Source organism: Mixophyes fleayi, chromosome 10 (genome assembly GCF_038048845.1).
Source record: "Mixophyes fleayi isolate aMixFle1 chromosome 10, aMixFle1.hap1, whole genome shotgun sequence".
Classification (NCBI taxonomy): Eukaryota; Metazoa; Chordata; class Amphibia; order Anura; family Limnodynastidae; genus Mixophyes; species Mixophyes fleayi.
In genome coordinates, this window is record NC_134411.1 from 37,170,346 (window position 1) to 37,186,286 (window position 15,941).

Genomic DNA, 15,941 nt, shown 5'->3' on the forward strand with positions numbered 1-15,941 from the left:
ATCATTTAACTACGCAAATCGAAGACTTCTTTTTGTACAGTTTTGCAAAACGTAAGTGCACCATTACATCTTCCTCCGCAAACCCATGCGCTTTGGTGCAAATTGAGGTGCACGGCACAAGTCTGCATCTTGTATTATTTTGCTCTGTGTCAATGAGGCTGCTGGGTACAGTCAACTGTAACAACAAAATTCTCTTCCATGGCTGTTGATTTGTGGGCCCTTACTGCCCTCTACTGGCTGATTCCTACACATGGGCAGGAGCAGCCCACGGGTCGGTCCACACAAGTAAGCAATGCACCCTTTCCTCACATTCATCTCCCGCTTATTGCACTGCAGTCCATGTCAGATCACAGGAATCATCGTATCCCCTGAGTACAATTTTTATCTTTATTTTTTTTACCAGTGGCTTAGTGAGTATTTTTATGAAAGCTCTTACATGGACAAGCTCGAAAATTCTATTTAAGAAGTTGCAATTCTAGGGGGTAAATTGATCAAGCTGCAGGTTTGAAAAAGTGGAGATGTTGTCTGTAGCAACCAATCAGAGTCAAGCTGTCATTATGTAGAATGTTCTAAATAACTAACTAGAATCTGATTGGTTGCTATAGGCAACATCTCCACTTTTTCAAACCTGCAGCTTGGTAAATTTACTCTTAGGACTCAAAGGGGACGACGATTAAATTCAAAACCTTATTGGGTTATTAGCAAAAAATTAACAAAATCAAGCTTGATTTTCAGTTGCAATAAACATGGGTCCTGTAATTAAATAGCTCTCCCAGGCATTAGGCGTGGATAAATGACGTGCGAGGCCACTAACACTAGATTAAATCAGCCTTAAAATGTCCAAAAAGATCTGGCGATTGGAGTGTGTTTTTTTTTTATATGTACACTGTTTTAAAGGCCTTATATTCACTGGCGTTAATCCTACAGGGGAGATTCAATTGACGGCGATGTGGCGCACGGACATCGCTCCGTAAACATTGCCAGCAATTACTGGCAATTAATTATTATTAATTAAAATCTCTGCTCATTTTTCAAGCTTCTCAGGTTACTGGCAAATTCATAACGATGGACCTCTTATCCTCATCATGCGTTCGAAACATCGGCAAACATTGTGTCGCCTGTCTGTGTATCCGAAAACCAGAAACGACATGAAATTTCAGAACTTACAGCACCTCCAGTAAATATGTATCTTTAATAATGACCACATCTTCCTGCTACGCTAGTAGGATCCACCTTACTTTTTGAATTGCTGGAATAGTTGATCCGCCCCTAAAAATATATATCCGACAATAAATAACTAGCTAACAACGTACTATTTCTGAAACAATTCACTAACATAGTATATAGGGAGTATATAAAGTTAAATTAAATTGGAACATACTTATGACGACAGGTGGATTTTAATCTACAGCATTTAAAAATGTAATTGTATCCGAGCCAACTGTTTCGTTTTCTTCCAAGATATTTTGCAGATCAGAAAATAACACATTACATCCACAGTTATATATAAAGCTGCACAGCGCACATATACAAAAGACACAAACTTCACACCCCTGTTCTAACCACCAAAAATGGGTATTTTCCTTTACACGCGATACGTTCAGATACAATGATGTTATCACGTATCCGAACATGGGAAAGCTGCAGGAAGAGACATCGATGTTTATCGCTGAACTGCAACAAGAAAACAATACGGACTTCAATGACCCTTGAAATTAAATTTAAACAGAGCACGTCCTGCTCTGATGGAGAAGATGTGAGGGAGAATCCTTTCCCTAGGGTATAAAGGGGGATTATCTTATGGGGGGCATTGCACGACATTGTAATTCACCAGTTTCTCCCACTGATTTGTATTACAATGTGTAGAACCACAACATGTACTGGTAATAATATGCACTGAGTATAATAAAGTATAGCAATACACATTAACTGTGTAGACTAAAGGGAGCTTAGGAGAAATGTTGCACAAAAATTATATATACGAAATATTAGGGGGACATTAAATTCAGCGTGAGTGGTCTCTGGAATGGTCCTTTGAGACAAGTCGCATCATTTTCCATTTATTTTATTTTTGAAAATTCATTCTTCCTTCTTAAAATGTCCCCTTATCTAAAAAAGGGGTGGAGCTTATAACCCTGACATCTACAAAAGGTAAGCAACACCTGTTTATATGATTATTATTGTACGATACGGGGAGAACATACAAACCCCACACAGATAGGGCCATGACCCCAACACTGTGAGGCAGCCATGCCAACCACTGTGCCACCCCCACGATGATGGAGGGAGATTATGACACGGAGGGGGGTATACGATGAAGTGATATAGAATATTGGGAAAGGTCATATGATGGAGACAGATTATGACACAGGTGAAGAGTTATATGATGATCTGATATTATACACTGAGGACGTTAAATAATAAGGAGATTTAGAATTTTGAAGTTATACGATAAGGAAACATTTAGGAAACTGCAGTAACGATAATAACTAACACTCGAGGATTACCGAGATACAGAGTCCCCACTCACTATAAACACTAGCGGGGAGAGATTGCATTGACGTTGCACAGAAAGATTGCCTTATATGAGCAATAAGACTGGTTTACAACCTTCTCCATTTGGAGACACCTCGCTCACGTGGAAATCTGGGTACGCTTAAAAATCAATGCAAATTGTACCAAATACTTTTACACTTCCAATTTTTGTACATAAATATTACACATTCACACCATGTAGTTTTGTTATCATTTTTCTCCGTTTGTGACACAGTGGTCGGTAAATGCAGACGTACACTGATCAGCTCCTCCCCATTTCACACTGCCAGTGTAATGTAGTAGTTTGTGCAGCTTTTCCATTAAAAACAAAACAATGTTAAATTCCTTTAGGACCTATTGGGGCTCTGGGGCTGACCTTTGCCCTGTCTCTCACCGGTGTATGGTGGGGTGTGTCATGTGACCTGTTGTACAATACACCGACAGAGGGAAGGCACGGTATGCAGGGAGATGTACTTTCCCTTCTGTTACAACGCTCAGGACAGTCAGTGGTTACAGTGACGTCAGCGCTAGCTTCATCCCGCCCTAAAGGCGACACTTTAAGAAGTAAAAAAGAACTGTTTATGGCTATAATTTGCTATGTGGTGAGACTATATGGGGTAAGTAACATTTATGTCATGTATATTACTATATTTTTTTAATATCTTCTATGGACCTCCCCTTAAACTGAAAACATGTAGACTGATAGCAGCCACAGTCAGCCCAACTGCCCAGATCTGGTATCTCCACAGACCCCCAGTAAAGGTGGAAAACAACAGGTGCGATGATGTATAGAGCTAAATTTAGATATATTTAATTATAAAGTCAGTCTCATGCGTCAATGTAATAGGATCATACTGAGTACAATGACAGACATAATGACCGTACTGTATGCCCCAGGTTTTATAATAACAGCAAACAGATAAAAGGTCAATTTTACATGTTACATCATCACTTCATGCCCCTGTCCTAATATCTCACCTATAGGTAGTACAGAAGCTCGCCTGTCCTAATATCTCACCTATAGGTAGTACAGAAGCTCGCCTGTCCTAATATCTCACCTATAGGTAGTACAGAAGCTCGCCTGTCCTAATATCTTATCTATAGGTAGTACAGAAGCTCACCTGTCCTAATATCTTACCTATAGGAAGTACAGAAGCTCACCTGTCCTAATATCTTACCTATAGGTAGTACAGAAGCTCGCCTGTCCTAATATCTCACCTATAGGTAGTACAGAAGCTCGCCTGTCCTAATATCTCACCTATAGGTAGTACAGAAGCTCGCCTGTCCTAATATCTCACCTATAGGTAGTACAGAAGCTCGCCTGTCCTAATATCTCAACTATAGGTAGTACAGAAGCTCACCTGTCCTAATATCTTACCTATAGGTAGTACAGAAGCTCGCCTGTCCTAATATCTTACCTATAGGTAGTACAGAAGCTCGCCTGTCCTAATATCTTACCTATAGGTAGTACACAAGCTCGCCTGTCCTAATATCTCACCTATAGGAAGTACAGAAGCTCACCTGTCCTAATATCTTACCTATAGGTAGTATAGAAACTCGCCTGTCCTAATATCTTACCTATAGCAAGTACAGAAGCTCGCCTGTCCTAATATCTTACCTATAGGTAGTACAGAAGCTCGCCTGTCCTAATATCTTACCTATAGGTAGTACACAAGCTCGCCTGTCCTAATATCTCACCTATAGGAAGTACAGAAGCTCACCTGTCCTAATATCTTACCTATAGGTAGTATAGAAACTCGCCTGTCCTAATATCTTACCTATAGCAAGTACAGAAGCTCACATGTCCTAATATCTTACCTATAGGTAGTACAGAAGCTCGCCTGTCCTAATATCTTACCTATAGGTAGTACAGAAGCTCACCTGTCCTAATATCTTACCTATAGGTAGTACAGAAGCTCGCCTGTCCTAATATCTTACCTATAGGTAGTACAGAAGCTCGCCTGTCCTAATATCTTACCTATAGGTAGTACAGAAGCTCGCCTGTCCTAATATCTTACCTATAGGTAGTACACAAGCTCGCCTGTCCTAATATCTCACCTATAGGAAATACAGAAGCTCACCTGTCCTAATATCTTACCTATAGGTAGTACAGAAACTCGCCTGTCCTAATATCTTACCTATAGCAAGTACAGAAGCTCACATGTCCTAATATCTTACCTATAGGAAGTACAGAAGCTCGCCTGTTCTAATATCTTACCTATAGCTAGTACAGAAGCTCGTCTGACCTAATATCTTACCTATAGGAAGTACAGAAGCTCGCCTGTCCTAATATCTTACCTATAGGTAGTACAGAAGCTCGCTTGTCCTAATATCTTACCTATAGGAAGTACAGAAGCTCGCCTGTCCTAATATCTCACCTATAGGTAGCACAGAAGCTAACCTGTCCTAATATCTCACCTATAGGTAGTACAGAAGCTCGCCTGTCCTAATATCTTACCTATAGGCAGAACAGAAGCTCGCCTGTCCTAATATCTCACCTATAGGAAGTACAGAAGCTCACCTGTCCTAATATCTTACCTATAGGTAGTACAGAAGCTCGCCTGTCCTAATATCTTACCTATAGGTAGTACAGAAGCTCGCCTGTCCTAATATCTTACCTATAGGTAGTACACAAGCTCGCCTGTCCTAATATCTCACCTATAGGTAGTACAGAAGCTCGCCTGTCCTAATATCTTACCTATAGGTAGTACAGAAGCTCGCCTGTCCTAATATCTCACCTATAGGTAGTACAGAAGCTCGCCTGTCCTAATATCTTACCTATAGGCAGAACAGAAGCTCGCCTGTCCTAATATCTCACCTATAGGAAGTACAGAAGCTCACCTGTCCTAATATCTTACCTATAGGTAGTACAGAAGCTCGCCTGTCCTAATATCTTACCTATAGGTAGTACAGAAGCTCGCCTGTCCTAATATCTTACCTATAGGTAGTACACAAGCTCGCCTGTCCTAATATCTCACCTATAGGAAGTACAGAAGCTCACCTGTCCTAATATCTTACCTATAGGTAGTATAGAAACTCGCCTGTCCTAATATCTTACCTATAGCAAGTACAGAAGCTCACATGTCCTAATATCTTACCTATAGGAAGTACAGAAGCTCGCCTGTTCTAATATCTTACCTATAGCTAGTACAGAAGCTCGCCTGACCTAATATCTTACCTATAGGAAGTACAGAAGCTCGCCTGTCCTAATATCTTACCTATAGGTAGTACAGAAGCTCGCTTGTCCTAATATCTTACCTATAGGTAGTACAGAAGCTCGCTTGTCCTAATATCTTACCTATAGGAAGTACAGAAGCTCACCTGTCCTAATATCTCACCTATAGGTAGCACAGAAGCTAACATGTCCTAATATCTCACCTATAGGTAGTACAGAAGCTCGCCTGTCCTAATATCTCACCTATAGGCAGAAAAGAAGCTCGCCTGTCCTAATATCTTACCTATAGGTAGTACAGAAGCTCACCTGTCCTAATATCTTACCTATAGGAAGTACAGAAGCTCACCTGTCCTAATATCTTACCTATAGGTAGTACAGAAGCTCGTCTGTCCTAATATCTTACCTATAGGTAGTACAGAAGCTCGCCTGTCCTAATATCTTACCTATAGGTAGTACACAAGCTCGCCTGTCCTAATATCTCACCTATAGGAAGTACAGAAGCTCACCTGTCCTAATATCTTACCTATAGGTAGTATAGAAACTCGCCTGTCCTAATATCTTACCTATAGCAAGTACAGAAGCTCACATGTCCTAATATCTTACCTATAGGTAGTACAGAAGCTCGCCTGTCCTAATATCTTACCTATAGGTAGTACACAAGCTCGCCTGTCCTAATATCTCACCTATAGGAAGTACAGAAGCTCACCTGTCCTAATATCTTACCTATAGGTAGTATAGAAACTCGCCTGTCCTAATATTTTACCTATAGCAAGTACAGAAGCTCACATGTCCTAATATCTTACCTATAGGTAGTACAGAAGCTCGCCTGTCCTAATATCTTATCTATAGGTAGTACAGAAGCTCACCTGTCCTAATATCTTACCTATAGGTAGTACAGAAGCTCGCCTGTCCTAATATCTTACCTATAGGTAGTACAGAAGCTCGCCTGTCCTAATATCTTACCTATAGGTAGTACAGAAGCTCGCCTGTCCTAATATCTTACCTATAGGTAGTACACAAGCTCGCCTGTCCTAATATCTCACCTATAGGAAATACAGAAGCTCACCTGTCCTAATATCTTACCTATAGGTAGTACAGAAACTCGCCTGTCCTAATATCTTACCTATAGCAAGTACAGAAGCTCACATGTCCTAATATCTTACCTATAGGAAGTACAGAAGCTCGCCTGTTCTAATATCTTACCTATAGCTAGTACAGAAGCTCGTCTGACCTAATATCTTACCTATAGGAAGTACAGAAGCTCGCCTGTCCTAATATCTTACCTATAGGTAGTACAGAAGCTCGCTTGTCCTAATATCTTACCTATAGGAAGTACAGAAGCTCACCTGTCCTAATATCTCACCTATAGGTAGCACAGAAGCTAACCTGTCCTAATATCTCACCTATAGGTAGTACAGAAGCTCGCCTGTCCTAATATCTCACCTATAGGCAGAACAGAAGCTCGCCTGTCCTAATATCTCACCTATAGGTAGTACAGAAGCTCACCTGTCCTAATATCTTACCTATAGGAAGTACAGAAGCTCACCTGTCCTAATATCTTACCTATAGGTAGTACAGAAGCTCGCCTGTCCTAATATCTTACCTATAGGTAGTACAGAAGCTCGCCTGTCCTAATATCTTACCTATAGGTAGTACACAAGCTCGCCTGTCCTAATATCTCACCTATAGGAAGTACAGAAGCTCACCTGTCCTAATATCTTACCTATAGGTAGTATAGAAACTCGCCTGTCCTAATATCTTACCTATAGCAAGTACAGAAGCTCACATGTCCTAATATCTTACCTATAGGAAGTACAGAAGCTCGCCTGTTCTAATATCTTACCTATAGCTAGTACAGAAGCTCGCCTGACCTAATATCTTACCTATAGGAAGTACAGAAGCTCGCCTGTCCTAATATCTTACCTATAGGTAGTACAGAAGCTCGCTTGTCCTAATATCTTACCTATAGGTAGTACAGAAGCTCGCTTGTCCTAATATCTTACCTATAGGAAGTACAGAAGCTCACCTGTCCTAATATCTCACCTATAGGTAGCACAGACGCTAACATGTCCTAATATCTCACCTATAGGTAGTACAGAAGCTCGCCTGTCCTAATATCTCACCTATAGGCAGAAAAGAAGCTCGCCTGTCCTAATATCTTACCTATAGGAAGTACAGAAGCTCGCCTGTCCTAATATCTCACCTATAGGTAGTACAGAAGCTCGCCTGTCCTAATATCTTACCTATAGGAAGTACAGAAGCTCGCCTGTCCTAATATCTTACCTATAGGAAGTACAGAAGCTCGCCTGTCCTAATATCTTACCTATAGGAAGTACAGAAGCTCGCCTGTCCTAATATCTTACCTATAGGAAGTACAGAAGCTCGCCTGTCCTAATATCTTACCTATAGAAAGTACAGAAGCTCACATGTCCTAATATCTCACCTATAGGTAGTATAGAAGCTCACCTGTCCTAATATCTTACCTATAGAAAGTACAGAAGCTCACATGTCCTAATATCTCACCTATAGGTAGTATAGAAGCTCGCCTGTCCTAATATCTCACCTATAGGTAGTACAGAAGCTCGCCTGTCCTAATATCTTACCTATAGGTAGTATAGAAGCTCACTTGTCTTATATTTGCAATCCTTTATTCCATTATCTCAGAGAGATTGTATCTTCCTTGTAGTGTCTCAGGATAGTGACCTCTATATTCAGGGTCTTCACATACCTTTCTCAGTCACCGCTGCGGGGGGAATCACTGGCTTGGCCTTGTCATAGTTGTTAAAGCTCTGACTGCGCCTGTTCCCACTGACGGGGCCCCGCGATTTGGCTTCGCTGCCTGCAGCAGATGTCCTCGTACTGGGACCTGGGAGCCTGAAAATATTAAAGAGAAAAAAAGAAAAAAAAAAATCAGAGGAGAAGGCCCAATAATCACCCCCACCCGAGCTCACACGTCCTCGCACAGCGGGAGATTATTTCAAGCTTCGAGTTGGAAATTTTTACTAAAGAAAAATATTATTTCTTCGATGCTACAAATCATCAAAGAGGAAGAGGACGGGAGACTGATGTGAGCACATCCAGAGTTACTGTGCAAACACCGGACATTTATGGGTCTTGGAGCGAAGAAATCTGGGGGGATAACACAGCTTGTAAAGAAGGGGGTCAGTTTTGTGTCTTGAGGAAAAGAATTCATCTGCAATAAATACAGCGATTCCCCAATTGTGAATATATGTTGTTCGTAAATCTAGATTTCTGCCACTGCAGGCACTATAGGAAGCAATGAGTCCATATTGAACAGTTATAGATGGGTCCACACTCCAGGCTAATAACGCTGACACTCAGGGTACAATGTTGTGCATCTCAGACACACATCTCACTGCACAGCTGAAATCACAACTACAAATAGCAGCCGTCATCTGCTGACTTTCCAAGTCACGGCTTTAGGCATCTGTTATATCATGTGAGGGTCCAACCTTTATTGTCGCTGGGACCCAGATTACGTTTGGGAATCCACTTGGCTACCAGTGGTTTAGTTTTTTGTTTGTTTTATATAATGCACATCCCTTTATTTTCTTGTTTCTTACTGTTAGTAATTATTGTAAAAGGGAGACTGGAGACTTATCTTTGATCATGTTATTAATTTATATAACTCTGCCTTTAGTGGAGTTCACTTTACATATTTAGATCCTAATAGTTATTTTTAGTAAGTAAAATGTCACACCCGGTGCTGTTAGCTTTTAAGACCATGTACTCAACGATTTATGTAACAATCAATCTTTACAAATGCTTTATTTTATACTCTGCATGAGCTGCACACAGACCACCGACGGCTATTGCATCACTTCCAGAATCACTGGATATAAATTCCCAGAGTAGAGTCATTTGCTGCAGCAACAGAGGTCCATCCGTAATAGTGCCGCAAACCCGGGATGCATTTGTTTACTAACAAACACACCTGCAGGTCTAACTATGTTGAAAATATAAATTAAAGTATAAAAAACTCTGTTGGATTTCTGCTGCCTCCATTCCCCTCCTCACATCACGTCACTGACCCTGTCACATGCAGCTCTGTCCTCACTGACACATCACTCATCTCCTGATATACGCTGTGCTGCTGGGGGACCCTGCTCCTTCTACTATATAATTCTCAGTCTGTGGCTTCCTGCTGCCTCCATTCCCTCCTCACATCATAAAACTGCCCCGGTGACATGCAGCCATGTCCTCACTGCCTCCTACAAGATCAGCACACTCCTCTCCTGAAATACTCTGTGCTGATGTGAGCATCCAGATGATCTAGTACACAGTGCTCCCTGCCCACTTCGAAAAAACACCTCCCAGATAAGCAGGAGATGAAGACTGAATACAACAAGTTGCCAATAGACTTTTCTTTAGTGAAAACTTGACATATTAAGTGAACTGAAGATTTTGCAACATATATGAAAATGTGCACAGTGTAACCTCAACAAATATATTGGTTTTAAAGTTTAAAAGGAAGCCAAATTGGTGTAGTATAATGTATGTACTAGATATAGTTATATGCAGGCTATAAGCACATTCCACCTGTCTCCTGTATAGCTTCATTTCTTCCTAGACTTGGCCATTCCCCCCTGATGAGGTCACACAAGGACAACTGTACTCTGAGCAGACTTAGAAACTAGGAAAAGCCCTAAAACAAGAATATTTTTATGCTTTCATCTTTACTATTTTCACTAGATAACTACAACAGAAATATAAAAACATTAGACTCCCTCTAATTCTTACTTTGTGTTAGTATGCTTAGGGGGGTATTCAAATGTCAGAGAGTTTTTGTTTGACCGTGTTAAGTCATTTTAATGCTGTTATCATTTTCGAGCGGGTTAACTTTACCCGCAATTCAATTCCATTTTTAACGCTACTTTTTTTTTCATGAACCGGTCTTCTCGCGCTTCAGTAGAAGGTCTATTGAAAGTATGGGGTGTGCGAGAGGCAGCCGCGTTAAAAGCTATTCAATTGTGTTTTAACGCGGCGGGTTAAACAGGAAAATATGCTGTTTTATCTCGCACCTCCTTGGGGTCTGTTAAAAATAAAAAAACTCTGAAAAGTATTTGAAATCATGTAATAATGTGGAAAAAAAGTTAAACTTATGTTGATCACTAATGCCTAACCTATGTAAGTTGATTTTCTTGTGAAAAAATAATGAAATAAAAAAAAATAAAAAAAACACTAATTAATTATATTTATGTATGTTTTTTGTACAAATATGAATGTAGTAATGTGTTTTGACATTGTATAGATGATTGTATGGTAAAAAAAAAGTTCAATTAAAAAATATGCTAAAGAAAGTACTGTAATGTAGATATTATCAATATGTAATACAATCTAATGTATGGAAATGTATGCAAAACCTTTTTGCATGTGTTATACATGACCGTGTTAAAACTCCCCTTCACTCCACTAAAGTCTTGCAAACACAAATTTTAACTTGCGGGGGCAGCGTTCCCTCATTTTTAATTGAATTGCACAAGTTTTCCCGCTGCGCTAACTCAAAACGGTCGCTATTGCCGTCAAAAGCCAGCGGGAGATTTCTAATTTTACGCGGCGGGGAAAAAACCAAAACCCTCTAACAATTGAATACCCCCCAACAATTGAAGATACATATTTTTAGTTGGCACTATGCACCCTCTACTAAGTAACGTTATCAGGCTATGAATACTCAGACAATAGCCAGGTGAGATAGAAAGCATTATTTACACTGTGCTATGTATCGCTATCCTGTTGAAAAGACTCCCCCCGGGGCCACAGCTCTGCCTGTCATCCTGCTACAGCTGTACACAAATCAATCAATCTGCGTGTTACCAGCGAGGGCTGTATGTTCTCAGATACATGACACACGGGTGACGGTCTCTGCGTGTTGCGTTTGATTCTCAGGCATCTCGCACTTAACGTTGAATTGTCTTTTGTTAGATTTTTGCCCAAGGGGTAAAACAAACAAACAGAAACCTTTTTTTTCCCCCTTTTATTTATAATTGCAGGTGACAGCGATGTAAAGGTTCGCAGGAGGAAACATCTGCTTTTCAAACCCAGCAAGGTTGTAAAATGTAAGAGAAGCCTTTGGTCTTTGATAGAGAGCAGTCCGCTCATCCAGACACATAGTCAACACCTTTTATCTTTTACTGGTGGCACATTGGCCCTGTAATGATACTGGGAGCATCGTCTAGGATTACCAACCAATACCCGCAACACAGCTTTCAGAACTTACCAGGTCCGACCTAAATCGGAATGACGATAGCGGTGCTGGTTCTTGGGGATCAGGTCAAACTGGATACGGCTTTCTCTTTTTTATTTTAAATTATCATTAAATATACTTTAATTTGGATCGCCTGCACAGTACGGCTTCTGCTTTTTAGGGTGTTGGCTGTAATTATTAGTGTTTTTATTCTGACCTAAACCACCGGCCGACTCTCACTGGTGGTGGTCTACCCCGAGCCACCTATTCATCAAGTATCGGGGCGTTTCTAGGTCCGTCACGTTGTCTGTTCTGGTAAATCTGAGTCTGGCGATATCAGAACAGAAGCATTAAAAATAACTTCTTTTGGCAATAAAGCATTTTATTGGAGTACTATTTAAATGATGCTTCTTTATTTAGCCGGGACCATCAGCCACTGGCATTAAGAAGCGACCAGCCGTTCTGATTTACTGGACATCAGTCCATTCCCCTGAAATCGGGATTCTGCCATCCAAATCAGGACATTTAGGGGTATAGTTTTTGCAATTATGTTGATGGACAGATACATACGTAGCAGACATAGATATAGAAATACACATCTCAATTCATCTCAAGCTCAGTGCATTCCTCTTCAATTCTGAAAATCATTATAATATCACACAGGGTCAGTAAACAAAACCAGCAACACAATGAAAGTCAAAACCTTAATTTAGAAGATTATTATTAATAAATGGCGTCAGTGTGAGGTCAGTAGGGAGGACACACCGCAAAGTTATTGATGCCCGTAGTGTAAGCCTCACATCCACACAGTTAGTTGGTGTGTTATTCACTAGTAAGTATCATTAGTGTGGCACAGGAGCACCGCAAGCAAAGCCCAGATCTCCCTGCAGGCGGCAGACTGACCGAGAGCATTTTCTCTGTCCGAGGGAGAAGCGCAGAAACCTGACCTCGCCCGAGCCTCTGGAGGATGAGCTGCACAGTGGGATAAAATGTAGAGTAAATAGATGTAGCCGGTATAGAAAGAGTTCAAAGAGGAACCTGCACCCAAAGTATTATCAGCCCTTCTACCCCCTAACTGGCAGGACCTCCGAGGACCGTTCCTAGAGAGTTTGCCCCATTCCCTGGTACCTTCTCTGCTAAGTGTGTTCTCCAGGCTAATGTGCCTGGAGAATATTCCAAGTGAGCGGGGATGGTGCCGTGTGTCAGATGACCAAGGCTTGTCCCAGCAGCTGACACTCAATACACACTAACAATATGGGGTACATTTATCAAACCTTCTAAAAAGGTACAGTGGAGGTGTTGTCCGTAGCAACCAATCAGATTCTAGCCTTGTACATTCTAGAAAATGATAGCTAGAATCTGATTGGTTGTTACGGGCAACACCTCCACTTTTTGCTCTTTAGAAGGTCTGATAATTCTACCCCTATGTATTGGGTCTCAGTTGGTTTGGACACACCGGACACTCTGAATATTCAGGCCCAGAGAACACATTAGCTGGAAGGGAGGGGCCCAGGTTGGACTACTGGACAAATGTCATGGGCAGGCCCGATGGGGTTAACTAGCCGGAGAGTGGAGACTGGATACAATTTTATGGGTCGTCGGAGTTCTCCGGGTCACATGGTTCAGCCCAAAAAATGTCTGCCTCCGCTGTGTATACGTGACAGGCCCACTTCAAACACACAGAAAAACTCAGTTCTCTGTGCAGAGGAAACATTTGCTTTAATTGCAGAAAAGTAAAAACCTGACTAATGAACATGGTATATCATGAATAAAATGCCATATTGTGATTTCCAGCCTCTCCCCTACACACAAGATCGTCTGTCCTCTGCAAGCAGATAAGGACGTGTTTTGTCCTCTACCGTAAGTTAATTTTTGCATGAGATTTTCCCTTCAATGACTTATAAAGAAGTGGTTTTGTGTTACACAGGCGATTTTCCTCAGGGTAATCAGCTAATTGCACCATTTTTCACTGCTACAAAGGGCCGTATGATACATAATGTCATGAGAACCTGCCTGGGCGGAAAGTCAGAGGGGGTCATATTTAATTTATGGTTTATATATGTTTGTGACCTAATCATTCTTGTCACGGTATCGAATAATATAAATATCTAATTTTCTAAGAGACTTGGACTAGAAGAATCAATAAAACGATAATAACATTTACCAGGACGGAGTCTAATTATGAACTAAAGCTATAGTATTATATAAAGGGCACATATCTTTACATGGTTGTTTGTTTGCTTATGGTCTAATAAAATAATTTAAGAAACTATTCTGTTTCATATATCAGAAAGACATCAAGAAAGACCAGCACATTGATATATGTATAGTAATACTGTCCCGAGCAGGACCAGCACATTGATATATGTATAGTAATACTGTCCTGAGCAGGACCAGCACATTGATATATGTATAGTAATACTGTCCCGAGCAGGACCAGCACATTGATATATGTATAGTAATACTGTCCTGAGCAGGACCAGCACATTGATATATGTATAGTAATACTGTCCCGAGCAGGACCAGCACATTGATATATGTATAGTAATACTGTCCCGAGCAGGACCAGCACATTGATATATGTATAGTTCATCTGTCCCGAGCTGGACCAGCACATTGATATATGTATAGTAATACTGTCCTGAGCAGGACCAGCACATTGATATATGTATAGTAATACTGTCCTGAGCAGGACCAGCACATTGATATATGTATAGTAATACTGTCCTGAGCAGGACCAGCACATTGATATATGTATAATAAGACTGTCCCAAGCAGGACCAGCACATTGATATATGTATAGTTCTACTGTCCTGAGCAGGACCAGCACATTGATATATGTATAGTAATACTGTCCCGAGCAGGACCAGCACATTGATATATGTATAGTAAGACTGTCCCGAGCAGGATCAGCACATTGATATATGTATAGTAATACTGTCCCAAGCAGGACCAGCACATTGATATATGTATAATTCTACTGTCCTGAGCAGGACCAGCACATTGATATATGTATAGTAATACTGTCCCGAGCAGGACCAGCACATTGATATCTCAGCCCTCTACTTTACACATACAGTAAGATTGGATAGTGATACTCAGCCATACCTGGAATGCATCTCTGGTTGTGCTTTAGTCTGTGACTGGGGCGGTTGCTGGGACTGTTGGCACTGGACTGGAGCGGGGGAATAGGACTGGGCATGGAGGGTGGTAGTAGGGTGATATGGCTGCTGGCACTGGCTTGGCGTTCCTGAATGATGGCTGGTTGGCGCAGGCTGGTGATAATTAAGGGGCTGTTTCTGTGATTGTTGCTGTTGCTGCTTGAAACGTGATAGGCTGAAAAAAAGGCCTAAAATGGCCTTTAAATTCCCATTCCTGATCTCTGCAAAACAAAAAGAGGGAGAGAGTTACATGAGTGCAATGCTCAGTACAGCGAATTACAGTGTTCACTATATGAGCAGTGTCCTATTATTTGTAAATAATGTCCAACTGCTCAGTACAACTTATTATGTAAGCAGGAATTCATTATTAGTCTCTGCTTTTATGGACAACTACACAGTACAACTTCTCTTCTTCTGTATGTTGTGGGGAATTCTCAGTGTTAGTATTTATTCTGTACGTATTGGGAACTGCACAGTACAACTTCTCTTCTTCTGTATGTTGTGGGTAATTCTCAGTGTTTGCAGTTCTCAATGCGTACAGAATAAATACAAACACTGAGAATTACCCACAACATACAGAATAAGAGAAGTTGTACTGTGCAGTTCCCAATACGTACAGAATAAATACAAACACTGAGAAATACCCACAACATACAGAAGAAGAGAAGTTGTACTGCGCAGTTCTCAATGCGTACAGAATAAATACACAGTACAACTTCTCTTCTTCTGTATGTTGTGGGTAATTCTCGGTGTTTGTTTTTATTATGTACATATTGAGAACTGCACAGTACAACTTCTCTTCTTCTGTATGTTGCGGAGAACTCAGTGTTTGTGTTTATTCCGTACGTATTGAGAAGTGCACAGT

The 15,941-nt window shown here is 40.9% G+C and overlaps 1 protein-coding gene across 7 annotated transcripts in view; it reads right to left on the reverse strand.

Moving 5' to 3' along the window:
- The window catches only part of NAV2 (neuron navigator 2), a 157,509-nt gene that overhangs the window by 77,067 nt on the left and 64,501 nt on the right, over positions 1–15,941 (reverse strand). For 5 of the 7 annotated variants that reach the window (XM_075188435.1, XM_075188432.1, XM_075188430.1 and 2 more), the window contains exons 5-7: positions 15,024–15,297; positions 12,819–12,887; positions 8,439–8,584 (exon numbers count right to left, since the gene is read on the reverse strand). In XM_075188435.1, coding sequence (XP_075044536.1) covers positions 8,439–8,584; positions 12,819–12,887; positions 15,024–15,297 — 489 coding nt within the window. The remainder of the gene's footprint in view (positions 1–8,438; positions 8,585–12,818; positions 12,888–15,023; positions 15,298–15,941) is intronic. The other 2 variants (XM_075188431.1, XM_075188434.1) reach the window with 1 other exon arrangement.